General features: G+C 35.0%; 1 protein-coding gene across 1 annotated transcript in view; it reads left to right on the top strand.

Moving 5' to 3' along the window:
• The window catches only part of LOC128985393 (cGMP-dependent 3',5'-cyclic phosphodiesterase-like), a 32,933-nt gene extending 15,790 nt beyond the window's left edge, over window positions 1-17,143 (top strand). Inside the window, exons 10-16 of the mRNA XM_054404850.1 lie at window positions 11,645-11,773; window positions 12,299-12,434; window positions 12,896-13,013; window positions 13,497-13,666; window positions 14,473-14,618; window positions 15,479-15,663; window positions 16,483-17,143. Of these exons, the coding sequence (XP_054260825.1) occupies window positions 11,645-11,773; window positions 12,299-12,434; window positions 12,896-13,013; window positions 13,497-13,666; window positions 14,473-14,618; window positions 15,479-15,656 (877 nt within the window). The 3' untranslated portion in view covers window positions 15,657-15,663; window positions 16,483-17,143. The remainder of the gene's footprint in view (window positions 1-11,644; window positions 11,774-12,298; window positions 12,435-12,895; window positions 13,014-13,496; window positions 13,667-14,472; window positions 14,619-15,478; window positions 15,664-16,482) is intronic.
• Window positions 17,144-22,520: the final 5,377 nt, after the last annotated feature.

The following is a 22,520-nucleotide window of genomic DNA, read 5'->3' as shown; positions in this document are numbered from 1 at the left end:
CCTACCTACTGGTTTTTAAGGTGTGTTATGGGAGAGGACGCATGCGGAGATTTTATCCAAAATGGAAGCAGCTGTATGTTAACAGAAAACAATGTAGGCCTTAGTCATTTGAAAATAATACCCCCGCCGCAGCTAACCTGCCAACTAAGCAAATTTCCACTTGTCTGAATTTTTCAAATAAATCTATTTTAACATTGGGTTTGACGAATACCTAGGTTTGCTGCTATAAGGGAACTAATAAAGTTTTCTTTTGTAAAATATTAATTTAGTAAAAAAAAATAAATTTGCCGAGTTTGATCAAAATATATCCATAAACAAGCAAACTAAAACATTTTACAATATTCTCCATACAAATAACATGGGAATTTAAAATTTACAACTTTTTGAATTTGCTCTGCTACCAATATTGTATACAAAAACACTTTGATATTCTAGATTATTGGTTTTTAAGCTCTTAGGCCTATAAAGGTTTAGAGAGAAATTGAAAAAAAAATTTTTTTAAGGGTCAAAAATTAGAAAAAACAATTATTACCCTATAAAAACCTTGTTCCCATGGTCCGATCATAGTTCGCAAACTCATTCAAGTTCATCACGCCTTACACCTTTAAACCGAATTTCATCGAAATCGGACAAAAATTACTCAAGTTATCGCATCATGACATACTACCGTAATCAGCACCACTATCTACACAGTACACCAAATTCGCTAGATCAAGTCTTCTAGCAATAGCACGGACACACACACATATGTAAAAATTTGAACGAATGCTGTTTTTGGACTCTGGGGATAGAATGAAATAGTAACTTAAATCAGTCCCGGGTCTAGGTCTTACTGTGCCACCTATAGTAATAGCTACTTTCCTATAGGGAAATGCTCTAAAATAAGTTAATCATTAAATAGGTTTAGAGGAAATTAGTATTTTATGAAGTCTACATTTCTTTGTGACAAGAGTCTTAGTGAAGTAGTCTTTGTGACAGTAAATAAGAATATTTAATTTGTTTCAGATTATATCGATGCATACCTATTAGTTGAAAAATGCCAAAACGAAAACTAAAACCATTAATTACTCTAAGCAAACGGCAAAAAAATCGATATCTTGCTTCTAGAATCAAACCAAAAGGAAGTTTTTTAACTGAGCCACTTGTAGATAGTGAATCTGAATGCACATTGGAAGAAATTCCCGAAGATGTAATACTTTTAGAGCATAACTTGGAAGATAGGTCTGGCGATGAAATAGAATCAGAATCAGAAAATATTTCAGAGAGTTCATCAGACAGTTTTGTTCGGATCTTTAGTGATGGTGGTAGTGGTGATGAAGAGATTCTTACACGTAAAGTTATTGAGAACGGTGTTGATATCTCAAAAAAACTATCTGCATGGGCTGTAGAGGGTAACGTATGTCATTCACAAGTAAACAAGCTATTAGACATTCTTAGAGATCATTCTTGTTTTAAGTCATTGCCCAAAGATGCTCGAACACTGCTCTGTACTCCACGGCAATACAATATAGCATCAGTTCCACCTGGATCGTACTACCACTTTGGGATTGAAGACGGAATAACGTCGACATTGGATAAATATCCATTAGATTTGTCAAGTGTTAGTACCAATAAGCCTGATTTGAATCTGCATGTTAATATTGATGGGCTTCCTTTAACTAAAAGCTCATGTAGCCAATTTTGGCCAATATTAGGCTCGTTAAGAAACATTCCATCTGCACCCCCCTTTCTAATTGGTTGCTACCACGGGTATAGTAAGCCAGAATCAGCCAACATGTTTCTTTCGGATTTTGTCGCTGACTTGAACAGTTGTTTGTCTGATGGTGTATTTTTTAATGGAAAAAATCTTAATCTCAACCTCGAAGCCATTACTTGTGATGCTCCAGCTAGAGCTTACGTCAAAAGCATTAAAGGTCACAATGGGTATTTTGGTTGTGACAGATGTGTCCAGGAAGGAGAGTTTGTACAGAATAGAATGACATTTCCTAACCTAGATGCTGAAGTGAGAACAAATGAAAGTTTTGTTTCTAGAAGGAATGAGGCCCACCATACCGGTGATTGTGTTTTGGAGGATGTAATTGGTATAGACATGGTTCGTGATTTCCCTCAAGATTATATGCACTTAGCTTGTTTGGGAGTTATGAAGAAGATGGTTTTGTTGTGGCTAAGGGGGAAAGTGCCTGTTCGACTTCCAAGTCAGAAAGTTGGTGGAATCACCAATGAGTTGTTAAGTGTAAAACAATATATCCCACAAGAATTTGCAAGAAAACCACGAGGATTAAAAGAAATAGACAGATGGAAGGCAACTGAATTCCGACAGCTTTTGCTATACACAGGGCCTTTGGTGCTAAAAAATTCATTGCCAAAAAAATACTATACCCATTTCTTAGCTCTCAATTGTGCCCTAAGGATTTTCATCAGCCCAAAGCTAGTTGAAGCTAATGTCGGTATTGCTCAAGGCCTGATCAACTATTTTGTTTCACACTTCGGAGAAATTTATGGCCCTGAACAACTCTCCTACAATGTTCACTCCCTTATTCATATTGCAGATGATGTAAAAAGGCTAGGTTCCTTAGATTTATTCAGTGCCTTTAAATTTGAGAACTTTTTAAAGGATGTCAAAAAAAATATTAGAAAGAGTGGTCTTCCTCTACAGCAACTTGTTAGAAGAGTGACTGAAAGAAGAGCTTTGAAAGCGACTTCATCTAGAGATGATGCTCGAAAGATTAAGACGTTTCCCTCCTTTGAAGAAACTCACAACGATGGTCCATTAATTGTAGGACTAAACAGTCCACAGTACAAGAGATGTATATTTTCGTCATTTGATGTACATACTAGGGAAAAAGACAACTGTGTCCGATTAATCGATGGCACTTTTTGCATAATCGACAACATTGCAACAGACAACCGAGACAAAAAGGCTTTCATTGGACGTAGATTGTTAGAGGTTGAGGACTTCTTTACTAAGCCTATTAAATCCAGTACGATTGGAATATTTAAAGCTACATCCAAACTATCCAACAAGGAAATCTACAGTACAAAAGATGTGGCAAGCAAAGTAATGAAAATTCCCTTACAAGAAAATTGCATTTATCTATCAGAGATACTACACCAATAGTTTTTCTAAATAAAAGGTAAATTAAAAGGTAACTAAATATCTTTCTCAGTTATCTATGTTTAGTTAGTTATCCCACCTTAAAAATACATTTATTTAGGCCTGTAACAATTTTGAATTTTTACTTACAGGGTAAAAATTAGTTTTTTTATCATCTAGCCTCCCTGAATTGCTTTAATAAAATTATTTATTTCTTCCTTACTAAATGGAATTGTAAAAAATGTTTAATAAGCTTGAACACAAACTTATTTAATATATCTACTGAAGATAAACATATGTTTAAATTACTTTTGCTTTAAAATTGCTTAAATTAATTTACCTACAACAGTTTTTAAAGTCCCCGTTTCAGTTTAGTTCATGGAATTGTAAAGTTACACATAACAGCATTGTTTACTAACTTACATAACAGCATGGTTTTACATAACAGCATGGTTTTACATAACAGCATGGTTTTACTCAACAAAATGGTTAACTGTACGCAACTCACGTAAATAGTGTTAACGACACTTGTAGAAGTCTTTAAGGCAATCATTAAGGCTCGTACCTTAAATTTTCTACCTGTGTTGTTAACATTATCTTTACACGATCATTGCATTAACTACTATAAAATCACTGCTACTACACGTATGTTGTTTGTATCAGATAGTATTTTATAGCTGATAAATATTTTATGCTTTCTAGGTTGATTGACAACATGAACATCTTGGGTGACTTAAAACAGTTTGTCATTGTTGAATTCATTGCCACAGAAGAAGTGGCAACCGTTTCGAAAAATTGGATAAGAGAGGATGAGAATGGGCTCTTGACATGCCTTTGGCCTGAGAATGACGTTAGGAAGGCAGTAGTCTGCCATAAGAGTCCACTACCAAGTTGGGAGCCATGGAAGATAAGGATTTTGTCATCTTGTGGTAAGTGGATCATAAAACACATTTATTGACATGTAAAATTCTGACCAAAAGTCCAGTTTTTCTGCCTTTCCTAAAAAAATTAGGAGCCTACTGTACATTTTCCAATTCCCTTAGTGAACGAACTCCTTAGTTGAAGTGCCTGAATTGCAAGTGCATTATCAGGCTTTGAACCAAAACAATTGCACTACAATTCATATTTCATGGCAATTATATGATTTTATGTCAATGCATCTGTAAAGTGACAATAAACAAGTAGTTTGTAAGGAGTAAAAGGCCCCCCAGCATGTGTGTTCCAACAGCTGTCTTGTGTTCCAACAGCTGTCTTAGTAAGTTGGCTTAATTGATCAAAATTTTCCGTCTGTTTATCTTAATACTAGAGGACCAATGCTGCTCTGCAGTGTTAAAATAAATATAATATCCGAGAAATAATCAAACTTATGATTTTTGATTGAGTAATACAGTATCTTGAGCTTAACTGACTCAAACGGTCAATAGCTCAAATTCAAGCCTATAATCTAATGATTATTTTGAAGTCCAAAGCATAAAAAACATTAACAATACTGGAGCTATTTATTTTTAATCATAGAAAAACCTTACACAAAATAATTTTGATGTTGATTGTTCACCTTGCGTTTGCTTGAAACTCGCCTCAGGGGCTTTGGATAGTTAATAGTTTAAATGAGAGCCGGTAAGCAAAATATAGGATTATATAGTTATAACTGGTGAAATACATCTTAAATTGAAGTGAGAATTTGAAATTTAATCAAATTATGTGTTTTGGTCGAGTGGTACATATACAGGTGAAATCTTTGCGTGCATGCTCTTTAATTTGAGACCTCAATCATGAAAATCAGTCGGGTAGCACAGCCTAACAAACTCGTAAAAGAAAACATAAATATTTTGCACATAAAAAAAACACTCAATTTTGACATTTTGATTTTTTTACATGAGTTCATAGCAAGTAGTTATGGGAAGATAAAAATAAATACTGGAAATAGCTTCCCCCCGCCCTTAAACCTTTTGAATTTTTTTGAAACACCGTCTTATTGCATATCCACAGTATACGGGGACTTAGCCAAACAAATGATAATTCTAGGTCATATATTTTGTTAGATACAGGTATTTGCCTTTTATACTTAAGTATAGAGATAAGGATTTCAGGAGGAACTGGTTTTTTGCAGATAATTTTCTTGATGCGCTAAAGCGAGAAAGGAAGGCTCAAGATACGTCGGATTTAACATCCTGTGCAGAATCTGAGACTGGAAAAGGCCACAGGAAGATCAAGCCAAGTTTTCTTGTTCGCAAACTGGCAAGTGAGAGTGACGATTCCGACACTGAGGACGACCTGCCAAATTTTAAGTATTCACAGGAAATGGAAGCAAGTCATCCCAAGAAAGCTAAATCATTACTCTCTCCTCAGACTTCATCCGGATCCCAGTCAAAAAGAACACCAAGCAGCTTTTCATACACCCCTCCAGCAAAAAAGTCTAAGCAACTTGCCCCTGTTTCTGCAAAAAAGCTTGAGACTTCAAATGTTGAAAGTAAGTTAAGCCTAATTTCTAGCTGGCAATTTTGTGGTTTGTTATTATTATTACCAGATATGACATAGACACGTCCATTTACAAAGGCGTAGATATTTAAAATGTTCATGTTAAAAGTCACTGGGGTTGAAGTTGTATTGGGGAAGTAGAATCTTTAAATATATTTAAAAATAATTATTCATCATGAGAAATTGTAAGTACAAGTTTTCAAAGATCTTATTAGAATGGTTTATTCAATTTTATTACACTGTGGGGGTAACATTCTATTGTTGCGGGCATTATGTGGGTCCATTATGTGATTTTTTTTTACAAATATCTTTGATCAAATCTATTATTATAAATCTTTGCAATTGCCATGTTTCAATTAATCCTTATACATAATATGTGAAGGCGATTTCTACGACACACTACTCTGTTAATAATGGCTAGATTTTTACAAACGATGTGTCAAAATTAAGTAAATAAGTATAACACATGATACACTCAGAAGGGTTCTTTTTCGGTATGAGTTTGTTTTCATTTTGAATAACTGGAGTGGAGTGATTGATTACATTATCTTTGAGTTGACGCTTTTAAGTAATCAGAAATTATGACTGTTATTCGTTTTGAAAGAACACCTGTAATACTATGCAATTGCTCGAATTTGAGCATCAAGTGCACTAGTTATAGTTATATATATTGTTTGACGAAGAAATCCTTTCAATATATATGATTATTGCCATAGACTTTTGACAATTTTATCGAACAGACAGGAAATATTCAATAACCAAACATAGGACTGATTCATTATAGGGCTTTAACTCTAATAAATTTGATTTATTAATCTGTCCTGAATAATGTTTAAGGAACCATAAGCGAATCAGAGTCAGCATCTAGCAGTGAGAACAGATCATGTGGAAACTGCAGTGTGATGAAAGGTAGGTTTACACAGTTTTTTTTACTGTAGATGTTCATTATTTGCCACTATCTCGTAAGACGACGAAAATTGATGAAAAATTCATAATATTGAAGTGTCTTATTTTAACCAGGATCGGCAAAACTTTGTTAAATACGGTTTGTTCGTTAAGTAGAGGTAAAATATGCCTTGTGTCTTAAAGAGGGTTCTACAGAATAAAAAAAAAATTGTTATATCAAGAAATTTATTATATTGAGGTTTGTTATAGCCTACTGTAATTAAGGTTCATAGACTGTATGCGTAAAAAATATTCAATTTTGATTAAATCTGGCACAAAACTTAGTCAACTGTAAGTTAACTTTCATTTGTTCTAACGATTTGGTAAACCAGCATGGTCGGAATATAGGAACGTGGTTGTATGAGGGATTTTATTGGGTAAAACATCGGGTTTTCCTATTCTTCACTACCAAACAAAAAAATTTATTTCAAAACTGTTCTGTAGAGCTTCTTGCGTGAAAATGTAATTTAGAAAAAAAATTCACAGAGTTAGCCAGTCTGCTGCAAAAGCATATTTTGTTTCCACTAAATATTACATTTATTTTCAGATCACATTGACAACATGCAGCAGAGCTTAAGGAGCCTAGAAACTTCTCTAGACAGGAAATGGGAATTTATGAAAATGGAGCTCATTGAATTAAAAGAATGTGTGACAGCGCTCTCCAAATCTAAGCTGCCTGAGAGGAAGTTGCTATCACAAGCGGACGATTCCGAGAGAACTCAATTTGAGAAACAATTTCCGCTAACAACTCTTGAAGATTTTCTAGAATTAGAAAATTCGTTGCAGGACGAAAAGAAATCAACTTTAATGGTAAGTTTTATTTGTCTTGTTCCACCAGGGTCAGGTAATCAGCCTCAACTTATGTTGAGACAGGGCTTACCGATTTTTTTATTCAGGCCAATAATTGCTAATTATAACAAGGGTATTATTTGTTTTATTGTGAAACCAATCAAAGTTAACATTTGAAGGGTACAAGGGCTACATTTGGAATTTGTTTGATAGGCAAGTCTGTTCAAATTGTTTAATGATCTATGGGATTTAATAGCCTCACTCGAGTTGAGCCGATCAACAGTGGTTTCTTTATGTTCATGAGTTTGTACAGCATAAATTACCACACTAACAGTGATTCCAGTTAAAAGGTGAATGTCAATAAGAGTAACGACACCTGGTTTTAGTTAAACAATTATACAAACTTTGTTTGGTGTCATAAAATAATTTAAAATAATAAAACTAAGACTTGTTAACACCACAACCAATGTTCGAGTTGAATTTAATCAAGAAACTATAGAGCCCTTTACAATATAAATTTAAACCTCTTAATACAGTTGTTCATTGCTTTTAAGCAATAGATCCTAACTTTGGAATATGGTGTATAAATAAATATGCCGTCAGTACATATATGGTTTTCAAACTGAATTTGTATCATTATTTAATCGACAAATTTAGCATTAGAGACTGAAAGGGGGGAAAAAGATTACATTTATTTACAACTATGGTCATAATTAAAATGTATTTACATTTGAGCTACTTTCTTTGAGAGTGACTCATGCCTTTCAGGAGAGGAATTTTCTAAATATATTTACCATTTACTATGACTAAAAAGTTTGTTTGTTTTGTAGATTGACTTCTTCCAAAGGATTGGGGGCGCAACAGTAGAGGACTCTGTCCGACGAGCCCTCATCAGGGCGCTGACGAATGAAGTGGCAATTAACTTCAGTTGGGAGGGAAGGAAGGGAAAGAGGTCCCTCCACAGCCTCAACTTCGTCAAAACATTGGAGAGTAAGTGTAATAGTTGCTTATTAATAGTTACTGGAGTCTAATGGAATTTAAATAATAGTCCCTGAAAAGTAATTTTACCTGCAGTGAAAACTCTTTTGTTTGAGTTATAATTTGAAATGTATTTTTAAAAAAGCAACCCAACTTAATATTTATGAGAACTTTTTTTATGTTGTGTGAAATATTTGATTTATTTTCATCTGCGGTAGAGAGTCGAAAATCCGAACATCAAAAATCCGAAACGTAAACAATCTGAACCTCTCCTAAGGGTTTAAATATTGAATCAGCACAGAGACAACCGATGTTTTACAATTTCGCGGGCCAAACAGTCGGCGCCTGGCAGGGAAATGAGTGAACGCGCCGAGCGCACCAGTCTGTGTTTTGTTCTTTTCCAATGTATAAGCTCTATATATTTTTTCAAGAAAGAATTTCAGTTATATAATATAAATACCTAAGCACAAAAATCATTTTTTAAATTTCATTTTTTAAATTTAAATCTGTGTCCTAGAACAGAATTTTTAATACTGTAGGCCTATAATTATGTTTCTATTAGGCATTTCTAGGCTATATTTGAAAATCCGAACGAATCAATAATCTGAACTACCTACGGTCCCAATTGGTTCGGATTTTTGACTCTCTACTGTAATCTATATTCAATCTCAGCAAGACTGTGGCAGATATTTGTAGGGACAAGAGCGTAGGTGTCATCTTCAGTCTCATAATCATAAGTAGGCCTAAGGGCATCAACAGAGTATGGTAAACAACTGAAATTTTGGTATTTTGAGGTGTAATTCATCAAAATTAGCGCAAACTCATTTACTTTGTTCATTTTGTTTTTTCTTAGTAACAGGCCTATATTTTTTGAAAAAAATTAACATGGATTTAAGTAAGTAATATTTAAACTTTGACAGCACTTTGCACGTTAACAAGTTAACTTGTAATAACAAGGTTAACAATTAATTTTGACTTATTATAGATATCTATAGCCAAAAAACTTATTGTCAATCATTACTTGACCTCTGCTAATCTAACTACAGTTGGCTCTCAATAATCCGATACTTACAGGCCTAATGGGCATCAGTTTGACAACCAACCGGTGGCGTTTTTCCCGATTTCACGGTGATCGCAGGTGGCAATGATAATGTTTCATGATCACAGGAAATGTTCACGATTTTTCGCCGTGATCGTGGAATAACTCAGGTTAATTTGACCTAGAGCCGCAAGTACTCTAATTACGGCATTGTTATTAGTAACGATTGTATATGGATACTTGGGAAAAACTAGAGTAAATAAAAATGATTTTGTATGTCCAAAACTTGCAAAGGTCTACCAGACTAGTCCAAATAGATAACAGAGAAGTAGTGATAAATGAGTGCATTTATTGGTATCCTTAACACTGAACATTGGACCCGCCCTTTTGCTTTGCAGCGACCGTGTACTTTGCTTACCATTCAAACCGGCCATGCAAAATATTCCTGAGTTTATACTCATAGAGTATTTAGTATAGAAATTGCCATTTAGTATTAAGTTTTTAGTGTCTAGTGGCATTACTACCATGTCGGATTATCGAGAGTCAATTTTTTTGAATACCCTAAAACTATCTTCTAAGTTAAAAGACAAAGTAGGAACGACCTTAATATTATAAACACTTGCTTATAACGTAACAATATTATAGTGAAAACTCTGTGGTATCACATTGTAAAATCATGTTTCAGGAGTTGTTGCAGCCTCTCATGGAGACGGGTTCACCTTCAAGGCGTTTGAAACCAAAGTAAAAGAGTGGTTCCGGCAGGCAGGAACGAGAATTTACAATGTTTCTAAAAAGAACCCACCTGCTTAGATTATTGTTAAGATTAAGATGTTATATGTTATGTATGTTAAGATGTTAAGAACTTAAAGATTAAATTTTTAATTGCAAAGCTGTATTTTGTACTTATTGCCTACTGTTCTGATTTGAGTTTTGTTTGGTACAACTGCAATCCTAGTTATTACTTATTATATGATATATCAATAATTACAGAGTTTGTAGTTTTTCTTTAGATTAATGAGAATTTGTTTCCTATAAAATAAAACACATTTTTTAGATGCATTAAAACAAATACTAACAAACCAGAACATTTATTATCATGTTTATTTTGGTGCTTAACATAATTGGATAGCCTAAATGATTTCTTAATACCATTTTATGAGTTTCAGATATTTTTTGCATTACTGTAAATAAATAAGATGATTTACATAAATAGTACATAAATTTACATATTATTGCTTTAAATTAGCTTGTACAAAATTTACATTCTATATACATATATCATTGACGTATTATTTATTTATATCGTTTACGTAAATTGACGTATTAGTAATACGTATTATTTACAAAATAAAGTGGGACGTATAGACGTAACATAGATGTATTCAATATCAATACAATACGTATAATTTATTAAAGATTTACTTTATCTCGAAGTAAATAATACATATTATATACTTCTATGTGCTGACTGGGAAACTTAATTTAATTTTCAAGTTTATTGAGCCCTTTGCCAAAGGTTAAGCACAAAAACATGTATCAGGGAAGTTTACAACAGGGATGGTTAGCAATCGTTCATTATTCAACATTTTGCATCCAAAGCAAAGGGCATTTTTCAGTTAACTTTTGGGAAATTATTTCTGTCTTTCAAACAATATTAAATTTTTTGTACTTTTGATAACTGTTTTTGTTACTGAAAACCAAGTAAGTATCATAATTAAAAAAAAGAGTTTTTCATCTGTTTATTTTATTTAAACTTTTGTAGAAGTTATTTTGGAATAAAAAATATTATTTATTAATTTCCATTGTCATTCCTTTATTTTCAAAATTCCCTCAAATTTAATAGGGAATATAATTTGCTGCAAATTTAAAAAAAATTGAGAGGAAATTAAAAGTTTGATTTAAACCTTACTTTTAGTTTTACGGTTTTACCCATTGTTCAGTCAAGTGTCTTTGTTTTTTGTATTAATTTTATATGTCTTTGTTTTTAACAGTCCATCTGTAATTCCCATCACATTACCATATGTCAATTTTCATTGTTGCATTCATTCATCGCGAATCACCTCTCATAACAACATGTACTCATTATTTCTCTCATAAATTAAACCTCTATTATACCAAAACCCTCGACCTTTTACTCTTTATTATAATAACACCGCACACCCATCATAAAGCATGTTTACATAATATTGTGTGATAATGTTCAAATAAAAAATATTCTGCATCCTTGTTACTAATTGTATTAATGCTCTTATAGTTGTGGGATGCTGAAGTCATGACAAATTAATCTTTTAACTGTTTTTTTTTTTTTCTCCTTGTTGAAGGTTCATCCTCTATGCCCAAAGAGGGTACAGGGATACACCTTACCACAACTGGTCTCACGCTTTTGCAGTTCTTCATTTTGCCTTCATTGTGATGAAAAACTGCCGGATCATGGAAAGGAAACATTTAACGTAAGTTTAAATGTGGAAGCAGGATTTCAGCTAACATTATAACTTGTTGTAAAAATAGAAAAAAAATACAAACACATTTTAGAAATTTTTTTTTCTTCTGCTTGAGTTGTATTTGATTTAATGCTAAAATAAGTGCTTAAATCATACTTATTTAAGTTTGAAAAAAAGCATTAGGTTAAATAAATGTAATAAGAGATTCTTTTATTTGGTGCTTTTGTTGGTTCAGATTTCAAATGGTTCGGACAGCCACATGCGTATGACTTATACCAGAGCCACCTTTAACTCCAGGCCGCGACCTTCGAAGTGGCAACACCGTCAGTAGTGCTGTTACAGCTGTTTTTTTTTTGTGGCAGCTAATGTGTATTTGTTAAGAATGTGAAAGCTTGGTTACTGGGCTATGAAAATATTGACTCCATTTTTAATGTACAGAAATAAATTTTCAATTTATATTGTTTTGGTTTAGAACGAATAGCTAACGAATTTTCTGCTATGATACCTCAAATAACAGAATGGTTTGTTGTACAGGCCACTAGAGGGGCTGGCGTTGTTGGTTTCTGCAATGTGTCACGACATTGACCACCGAGGCACAACCAACCAGTTCCAGCTACGGTCGGGCAACTCACTCGCTCGGCTCTACAGCTCTGAGGGTTCCGTTATGGAGGTGATATAACAATGTAACATCGCACATGCATAATAGTCGGTCAGAAAGTGACATATGTATTTTAAATAAATAAAACTCAAAATTAGGGAAACATTTTAACTTCTTAATTGATTGTACCAGGTGAAATGAAAATCTGGAATAACTGAAACCAAAATAAATTAGAAAATTTGCAAGGTTACAGGAAATGTCCTAGCGAGTGGTTAGACTTACTTGTCCTGTGACATTGTTGCAGCCACTATTGTGAAGAAAAGTTTGAAAAAAAAAACTTAAACTTGTGAATTATTTTGAATCGAAATATCCCTTAAATTGATAAAATTCCAACCATTGATTACTGGAAATTGAATAAGATTTTTTATTCAAAACAGCCTCTGTGCTTAAAGGCTAATTATTCCAGATATTCTTCTCCTAGGAAATATTGAACCTCGTTTTGTTGTTTACTCATTACTGACCCTTTCCTACAGAGACACCATGTTTCACAGACAATGTGCATTCTCAACACTGAAGGCTGCAACATCGTCGCTCACTTGGACGAAACACTGTTCAAACAGTTCATCGACCTAATCAGCGAGATGATACTTGGTACGTTTATTCATGTTTACCGCAAATACATAAGTATGAGGTTGAAGTAAAATACAAACAAATTATGGAATTATTTTATGTTGTGAGGAAATATTGATAGTGAAAATTATTTCTGGACATTGTATTATATTGATATTGATGTGTTAGTGTTTGTTTTAAGTAAATTGCAAAATATTTAAAAAAATGTATTTACTTGGCACCATGTCTTGTGATATTCATTACTTTTTACACTGATATTGTGATAAAGACTTAAAAAAATCCCAAAGATCTCAAAATTGAGTGTTCAGAGAAGATGAACTTTTAAATAACTATAAACCTTTCCCCGTATCATTTTGAAATGTGGTTTCCAATAATAGTGGCTCATCAAAATAGCTAATAAGAGAGTGTACTATAAACTACCATTGGCATACCGATGCCTAGCTAACCAGTTGACTAGGATGACACCCATGAGCTTTTCACTTTGAAAACTATGTTGTGTTGCAGCCACAGACATGGTGGTGCATTTCAAAATGTTGCCGGAAGAGAAGCAAATGTCTGTGTCGGGATTTGACGAGAGCCGAGACCGTCATCGAGAGCTGCTCAGAGGCCTTATCATCTCTTGTGCTGACATCAGCGATCAGACCAAGGACTGGACCATGTGTCGACGTGTTGCGGTCAGTCACATACACATGTCCTACCTACTGACATTATTTCTATCTTTAAGATTGTAAATCAAGCTGTCACTCTCTCTCCCCATCCTGATTCTACAAATGGTTTTACTGTTTATATAGTTTGTCACAACCCTTCTCAGATGGGTGACGGATATTTCTGCTGTACCTGTAGACAAACTAATTGGTGTTTGCACATTATCAAACGGGTTTACAGTACAATGGTGCTATTTATTTACTTTCTAAAACATAAATTTTGTTCTAATTTACATTTTTTATAAGTTGGAATTAAATATAATGTTCTTTAAAAAAAATTATTGACCCATAAATAACGTAGCTACTTTTCACTCTCGATAATATGCTGTTACATTTGTAAAGATGGGTTGCAGGTATATACATAGGCCTATTTTTTTATTTGCGAACAGTACGTATATATCAATACAGAGATGTAATTTTTTTATGCTTATTTAAAGTATAAATGTAATAAAGTGCTAGAAATAAAAATATTTTTTTCATCTGGGGCTGTTTTGGAAGGGGGAGTGTTAATAATTCATGCTAAGAGCTACCCTCTATTTCTATGACATTGTTGACACAAACAGCATGGATTTTTTTCAACATCAGCTGTCTCTACCTGAGTTGCTATGACTGATTGAGGCAACCTAATAGTCTTTTGGACCACAAAGAATTACATTTTTATTTTTCAAACCACTTGGAGGTAACCTAATCTTTAAGCACATAATAGGAATAATATAATTGTTCTGGGACAGCAAATATTCATAACTATGTCTAAAAATGTAACTTACTTTTTTCAGAAGTTAATCTACGATGAGTTCTTCACTCAGGGTGACATGGAGAAGGCTATGGGGGTAGACCCCATGGACATGATGGACAGGGATAAGGCCAAAATCCCAGATCTCCAAGTAGAGTTCCTATCTCATGTAGTCAGTCCTGTCTACGAGTGAGTAGCAGCATGAGTTTGAAGGATTCAAATACAGTATAGTTTATATGTGATCATGACCAGCAAAAGGTTGACAGTTTTTAAAATTTGTTTGAAATTTAAAAATAAATTCTCAGGGGTTTTAACTAAAAAAAGTGTTATAATTACTTGTACTTAAAATAGGCTACTACTTTTTCAAAGAATTTTAATGAAGGCGATATGATGCAATCCAGTAGTAGCTGGGGACATCTGATGCCAAATCATTGAATTATTTTCAACTAAGACTGTATACAGTACATGGTCTATTATCTGCTGAATCTTTTACAGCTTTTGCTAATCGTAGTAAGTGCATCAGAAAGAGAATGTTTTTATTTATGGTTTTAAAAAGACTATAAAAAACACAAAAGGTTTGTACCTACTACAAAAGTTTACAAACCCTTAAGAGAACCATTTAGTTGTAAATATGGACCCAAAACTCTAGTAGACCCCACTAGGTATTATCGCTTGGGGAGCGAGCTGGCGTAGTGGTTAGAGCGCGGGACTTCAGTCCCTGAGGTCCCGGGTTCGATCCCCGCCAAGTCTCCAATGGATTTTATCTAAGTGATAATGCCGCAACCCCTAGGTCTAGCCCGGAGTAATGTGAAAAACAATCTCAGGCTCGTGCCTAGCGTTTTAGGACAAAAAAAAAACAAAAAAAAACTAGGTATTATTGAATTCTATTTTGATGATGAAATTGTGAATTAAATCATGCCTTTTTCCGAGAAAAAGATAAAGCGGAAAGAGTAAAGCGAGGGATAGTTTAGCATGATTTGGAAAAAAACTACCGTTGCAAAATGCCGCCTTGAAGACTTAAGTAATCTCAAACTATTTGCACTTTGCAGTGTGCTTGTATCTCTCTACCCAGAGGCTAAGGCATGTCAAGAGCAGATAAGGCTCAACCTGGAATGTTGGCAGAAGGCTATTCCTTACTTCCAAGACCAGACCAGGAGTGGCAAGTCTGCCATCGAGATATTATCTGACTCTGGCTTGGACGACATATTACACTCGACAGAAGAGTGACATACAGGTACGTTTAATTTGACTTTATTCTTAAATGCAAATCTTGTTAGGTTTGTGTCTCATCAATGTAGGAAATATTTAGTTGATTTGAGTTTGAATCTTATACATATGGCCTACAGTCATAACTTTCTTTCGGTAAAATTGTGGGGAATACTTCAAAATCGTATTGCTGCCATAATTGAGATGAGATAATGGGTGTACTTGTATTTTAACCTCGATATGAGTGTATGATGGAGTGATCTGCTCTGTGTAGCTTGATACTGGCCAATACAGGTAATTTCTATAGCCAAGACCATTTTATTAAAAGACTATGACCAAGGACAGCTAGGCCCAGATTCAAACCTTTAAGAAACTACTGACTTTTCTCATGATCAAACCGGTAACCTTCTATGAGGCAATCATCCCAACACTAAGCTAATCAGCTAGATTATAATCATCTTGCAATAGATGAAATACTGAGTCTATTTACTTTCCTAACTTTCTTTATGTAAAGACTTTGATAAATTTAAATGTTAGCTTTTAGGGCTCCAGTGAAGCATCATTGGTTTGAACGTTTGAACACATAACCCCTTTCAGTTTTTTACAATGTAGATTGTAGCTAAGTTCTCTCATGTTAGGATGGTATAGATGGAACTAATAAAAGCTGACCAGTGGTCGTATGTGACAATTTTCATGACTCCTGTTATTATTATTTTTTTTTTAGTTGTAGCTTTGATAATATGTATTACACTTCTGTGTCTAATGATAACAATAATTATTTTCCTTACATACTTTAAAATGTTCTATATCCAGAACTATTTTTTAAAACCTTATTTTCTTTTTTCAGATTAATGTTCAGTATTTGAAAAGTTTGATCACATCTTGCATGCAGTGGGGATTTTTAAAAAGCAGGAAGTTGTGTGACGAATACCTTAGTTAACCCTACTGGTAAGTGCTTCATTTGATTTTGTTTTGTTCAAACACATTCATAGCATTGTATATGTTGTCATAGCAGGCAGTTTTATTAATAGTGCAAATATGATTAAATTGTGACAAAGAATAGAACCCATTTGGTACTCTGAACTTATTTTAAAGGACTTTTTGTGAAGCAGGTTAACTTGAAAGTACACTCTAGCACAAGAACCCCAAAACTTAGTAATCTTAACACTATGTAAAAATTAGGACATTTCACTGTCATTGGCAGCAACTTGGATAGAGAGTTGTCTTCAGATGCAACCCAATAACTGACAATTCTAATTTTAGTGTTTAGTGTCAAGTTTTGGGTTTCTTGTGGCAGTGGACTATTTCCCACTCAAGTAAAGCAGCCATCTTCACAAAAAACCTCTAAATCTACACTCTTGTGTTCTTTGTAACAACATAAATTTATTTTGAATTTACCCTAAACCATTGACTATTGGACACTAAATTAGACATCCCATATATGGACCAGCTGTCGCTAAATTTTTATTTAAAAAGAACGTAGTTGTGTGAGCCAGACACAGAATGCGCTCGTGCCTAAAATTCTTTTTTCTACCTTATTTTTTCTTAACATAGTTTATGGGTAATAATAGTTGCTATAGCTCACAAAAAGTTGTTTCATCGGTTTGACTAGGTAAAAAAAAGTATCCGACAGTAAGTTACATCAGCACAAACTGTCGGTGGTTCCCATCGACCACAACGACTTTGATAAAAAACTGTTGACAACTTAAACATGGGGATGGAATGTCTAGTTTGATCAGTAGTCAAATCCTAACCTAACCACATTGCATTTTGTACCAGATATCTCTATTAAAGTTAATAGTTTATTAATGTTAATCAAAGTCAAATATTTGGCTTTACGTTGGCGTTGTGATTTGGGAGGTTGAGTAAACAATCAAATTTTGTAAGTTTGCACAGTTCCTTTAAGACTTGCTCTGGATTGGAATGAATGTTACCAATTGTGACAATTATAGTGATGTCAGCACAGTAGACTTCCATTTGTTTGGATCTGTTTGGTCTCCTGTGTGACACACTTTATTTGTGTATTGACTATTACCGGTTTGGTTTTTTTTAAATTTCTGACGATGGTCCTGTTCTAGGGGCGGACAAGGAAGTCTATTGTAATTGTATACCATACGTAGTTTTGTACTATGTTATTAACTGTCTAATCCAATCACTTTTGATAACTAAACATATCTCTTTGAATATGCAAAAAATACTTGAACACTATACCAATCTTGAGGGCCTAATGGTAAACTGAAATATATTCATCTTATTGACGATTGTGCTTCTGTTCTTGTTTAGTTATTTTGTAAAGCATTTGGACTGATATTTGTGCCTTCTGTTTGCCTATCCTCTGCATATCCGGTTTTTAAATTAATCGTATCATGAAAAAATTATTTGTTTAAAAATTTTTAATTTGTTACAAAATAATGATTTATAATAGCTAGTACTTAGGTTATTTTTAAAAATTTTAAATTATCTATGTAACTTAATTTTATTCTTTGTAATCTTATTTGTTACTAGAACAAAAATGATTACCTTTATTCTTCTTACATGACTACCAATAAATCTTTTTTATTATTTTAAATGTAATGGATAATACAGGCCTTTTAAAACTTAAGTTATTAAAGTAAAGTAATAAGTAAATGGGTTCAGGAATCGACAAATACTTTCTCCCCCTCGGTCATAAATTTACTTGGGCCATTCTTCATAGATTCTGGGAAAAAATTGAATGATTTTTAGTAATTTTCACAGACATGTGGGTGTCATTCTGATCAGATGAAAATGTCTATTAGCAATGAAAAGTTGATTGAAATCTGTAGATTCATGGTGTTGAGATGGCAACTGTGTCAAAAGAGAGTAGATTATCCATTTTTTTCACCAACTTTTCGTCCTCAATGTAGAGTAACCAATCTGAATCTGTGCGTAAATTAAGTCAACCTGAAGATGGTACTTTGCATTGAGGCCGAAACATTGATCTTTCACATAATTTTACAGTTGAAATTGGTGAGAAACTCAAACAACAATATTTTACAGTATATAACCATGAAAGTCTATCGATAATAAAAAAAATTATCAATATTGTTTTGGAGACACTTACATCCATCTCAGTCATCACCCAAAAACTTGGTGAAAAATAAGTATGTGGGGGAGAGAGCAAAAACTTTTAGCTGTTGGTGGTCTAAGCAAACATTGATACTCTGAACATTGCGAATACCAATGTATTTTTTTTTTCATTTTTTTTTAGCAAAAAAGTCATTATCATTATGAGATGGGGACACCACCTAGGTGCTTATTTTAACCCAAATATGAGTGAAGTACGACTGTAGTCATATCTCTGTTAATCCTTAATTTAATGACTAGTTCAAGGTTTGCTACCTTTTTTCGATACTAAGGAAGGAGTTTTTGATGTAATGCGCAGTTCTTAAGCCAAGCCTTTTCATTCATAAATTGTGTAAATAACTATATCTTGATAGATTGTATATACATGTTTGGAATTATGAGGGTTTATACAGAAATCTTTCTAGAACTAAACATATTTGTTGCATTATGCTGAGGTAACACAACACAAGTTGTTGTAAACAGCATTGTAACATGTTGTTCCTGTAATTAAATAGGCATTTACAGTACAAAACTGTTCACGAATTTTAAACTCACATTTAATTCCTGATAAAAAAAAATGGTTTAAAACAACCATTACATTTATTTTGAGATAATAAATTTACTAATAGAAGACCTAATACATCCTAATACATTGTCCTAATACATTATGACACTCTTATATTTGACATTTGTACTTATAATTCTCAAGATGGTATGAGTGAATAAAAGAATTCGGATTACAATTAATACGACCATAATGTTAAAACTGAATAATCAGTTGGAAACTAAGATTGACTTATTTCATTAGACTGGTAAGAGTATTATATTTATTATATGAGTACAAAGTTTGAAATGTAATTCAAACATTCCTTTTATAAAGCTTTAATTGCTATGTGTTCTCATTTAATTAACTTTCTTTAAGAAAACTAGTCATAAAATGGTCCTAGAAAATCAAAATGGTGCTTCCTAAAAAATGAATAAGTAGTTCAAAATTACAAGCAGTACTGATCACTGATTGTGTACTTTTGCAATCAGTTTTCAAACTACTTAAAGTATTCTTTTGGGAAATACAGTTGTGTAGGATATTTTGTATTATTTAGAAACCAGTGTATAGCAGTTTTTCTTTGGCTCATTACCATAACTGTTCCACCCTAATTTAAAACCATTTAAATCATTATGTTTTCTTTTGTTAAGAATCTGTTGTTGTGTTAATGATTTTATTATTATAGGCAAATGTTAGTTGCTTAAAGATAATTAAGATATGTTTTTGCTTATTGTTCAAAGTTGATTGTTGAGAGTATACGTTGTAGGATTATCGCAGACACTATTTATTACTAATAAGTAAGCGTTACTGAATGAATAATACTATCAGTGTTCTGAAAGATAATTATTCATTACATCAAGATGTAAGTGGCTATTCAACAGATTTCCTAGATTGTATGAAACATTCCTCTCCTTAATATATTCACAAGTTATACATGAGGATTGTCTCTGTAGTATCACATAATAATGACCTAACCCAGGACTCTCACTGAGCTAATACAAATGTAGTGTTTAAAGAGACAACAGAGACGAATAAAGGTAAACATCTTTATTTTCGTTCTTGATTTACAATAATGTTTTTGTTTCTTTGGTTTTCTATTATCTTCTTAGGTAAAAAGATCATTGGTTGGGTACACTGGCTCTTTTTCCTGATAGGTTTTTTATAAGCAGTAGGAGGGAATTTTGAATTGTGCAGCCAATATGATCATTTCTTACTGATTTTTTTGCTGTGGTGGACGGTAAGGCTGTAGTCTCTAGCTCCTCTAGTATGGTGGTTGTGAAATTCTGATTATTAGGAGAAGCTTGTGTGCATTACTAGTTCAAGAGTGTGGAGTACTGGAACAGTTAACATCTCGAGGGATTTGAAAGCTTTTCTACAACTTTCTGTGTGGCCAAGGCCAGAAAGTACCCTGACAGCATTCTTTTGAGCCACCAGGATTTTATTCAGGTTGTAGTCAGAGGTGCCACCCCAACAATTCAACCCGCACCTTATGTGTGATTCCTCCAAATCTGCTAGTGTCTACACCAGAATCTAGGAGCGCTGCTGTCGCTGGCTGCTAGCTAGGCCAGACATGGGAGCGTTAGGAGGAGCGCTGCTGTCGTTGGCTGCTAGCTAGGCCAGACATGGGAGCGTTAGGAGGAGCGCTGCTGTCGCTGGCTGCTAGCTAGGCCAGACATGGGAGCGTTAGGAGGAGCGCTGCTGTCGCTGGCTGCTAGCTAGGCCAGACATGGGAGTGTTAGGAGGAGCGCTGCTGTCGCTGGCTGCTAGCTAGGCCAGACATGGGAGTGTTAGGAGGAGCGCTGCTGTCGCTGGCTGCTAGCTAGGCCAGACATGGGAGCGTTAGGAGGAGCGCTGCTGTCGCTGGCTGCTAGCTAGGCCAGACATGGGAGTGTTAAGAGGAGCGCTGCTGTCGCTGGCTGCTAGCTAGGCCAGACATGGGAGCGTTAGGAGGAGCGCTGCTGTCGCTGGCTGCTAGCTAGGCCAGACATGGGAGCGTTAGGAGGAGCGCTGCTGTCGCTGGCTGCTATCTAGGCCAGACATGGGAGCGTTAGGAGGAGCGCTGCTGTCGCTGGCTGCTATCTAGGCCAGACATGGGAGCGTTAGTTGGAGCGCTGCTGTCGCTGGCTGCTAGCTAGGCCAGACATGGGAGTGTTAGGAGGAGCGCTGCTGTCGCTGGCTGCTAGCTAGGCCAGACATGGGAGCGTTAGGAGGAGCGCTGCTGTCGCTGGCTGCTAGCTAGGCCAGACATGGGAGTGTTAGGAGGAGCGCTGCTGTCGCTGGCTGCTAGCTAGGCCAGACATGGGAGCGTTAGGAGGAGCGCTGCTGTCGCTGGCTGCTAGCTAGGCCAGACATGGGAGCGTTAGGAGGAGCGCTGCTGTCGCTGGCTGCTAGCTAGGCCAGACATGGGAGTGTTAGGAGGAGCGCTGCTGTCGCTGGCTGCTAGCTAGGCCAGACATGGGAGCGTTAGGAGGAGCGCTGCTGTCGCTGGCTGCTAGCTAGGCCAGACATGGGAGCGTTAGGAGGAGCGCTGCTGTCGCTGGCTGCTAGGTAGGCCAGACATGGGAGTGTTAGGAGGAGCGCTGCTGTCGCTGGCTGCTAGCTAGGCCAGACATGGGAGCGTTAGGAGGAGCGCTGCTGTCGCTGGCTGCTAGCTAGGCCAGACATGGGAGCGTTAGAAGGGAGAACAGTCTTCACCACACTGTTGCTATCAGCTGATCATTTTACAAGTGTAATGTATACTTTTACCTAACCCGCCATGTTAAACTTCCCTATCCCAAGCGTGATGTATACAATTTCATTACTTCACGAGTGATGTAAAGTTGAAAAAACTCACTCGGTGAGGTAATGAAACCCATTTAAATAACATTGAGTGCTTAACTAAAAATGGAGCTAACGACGTTTAACGCTAGAAATCAGCTGTGCGCTTGAATGTTATCGTTAAGCTTTGATGAAATTTTCTAACCTGGTTTTGTATATAAATGAATGTTACTGTTGGAAGATGAGTGAAATGGATAGTGAAAAATATTGTTCGTGACCTCCTGTATATTGTCGGGTCAAGGTACGTTACACGTTACGCAAGAGCTTGTTTACACCACGCAGGTGAATGTTGTGCACCCCGCACAACATTTACCTGCGTGATGTAAAAACGCTCTTACTACACTTGTAATGTAAATAGCTATTAAAAATCACAGCAACATCAGAACTACTAAAGATTCTGGTGTAGACACTAGCAAATTCAGACCCAGCGTTTTTACCAA

This window comes from Macrosteles quadrilineatus, unplaced genomic scaffold (genome assembly GCF_028750875.1).
Source record: "Macrosteles quadrilineatus isolate MER2022 unplaced genomic scaffold, UCM_ALF_1.0 Scaffold_2__2_contigs__length_208266976, whole genome shotgun sequence".
NCBI lineage: Eukaryota > Metazoa > Arthropoda > Insecta > Hemiptera > Cicadellidae > Macrosteles > Macrosteles quadrilineatus.
This window is presented reverse-complemented; position numbering and strand designations above follow the sequence as displayed.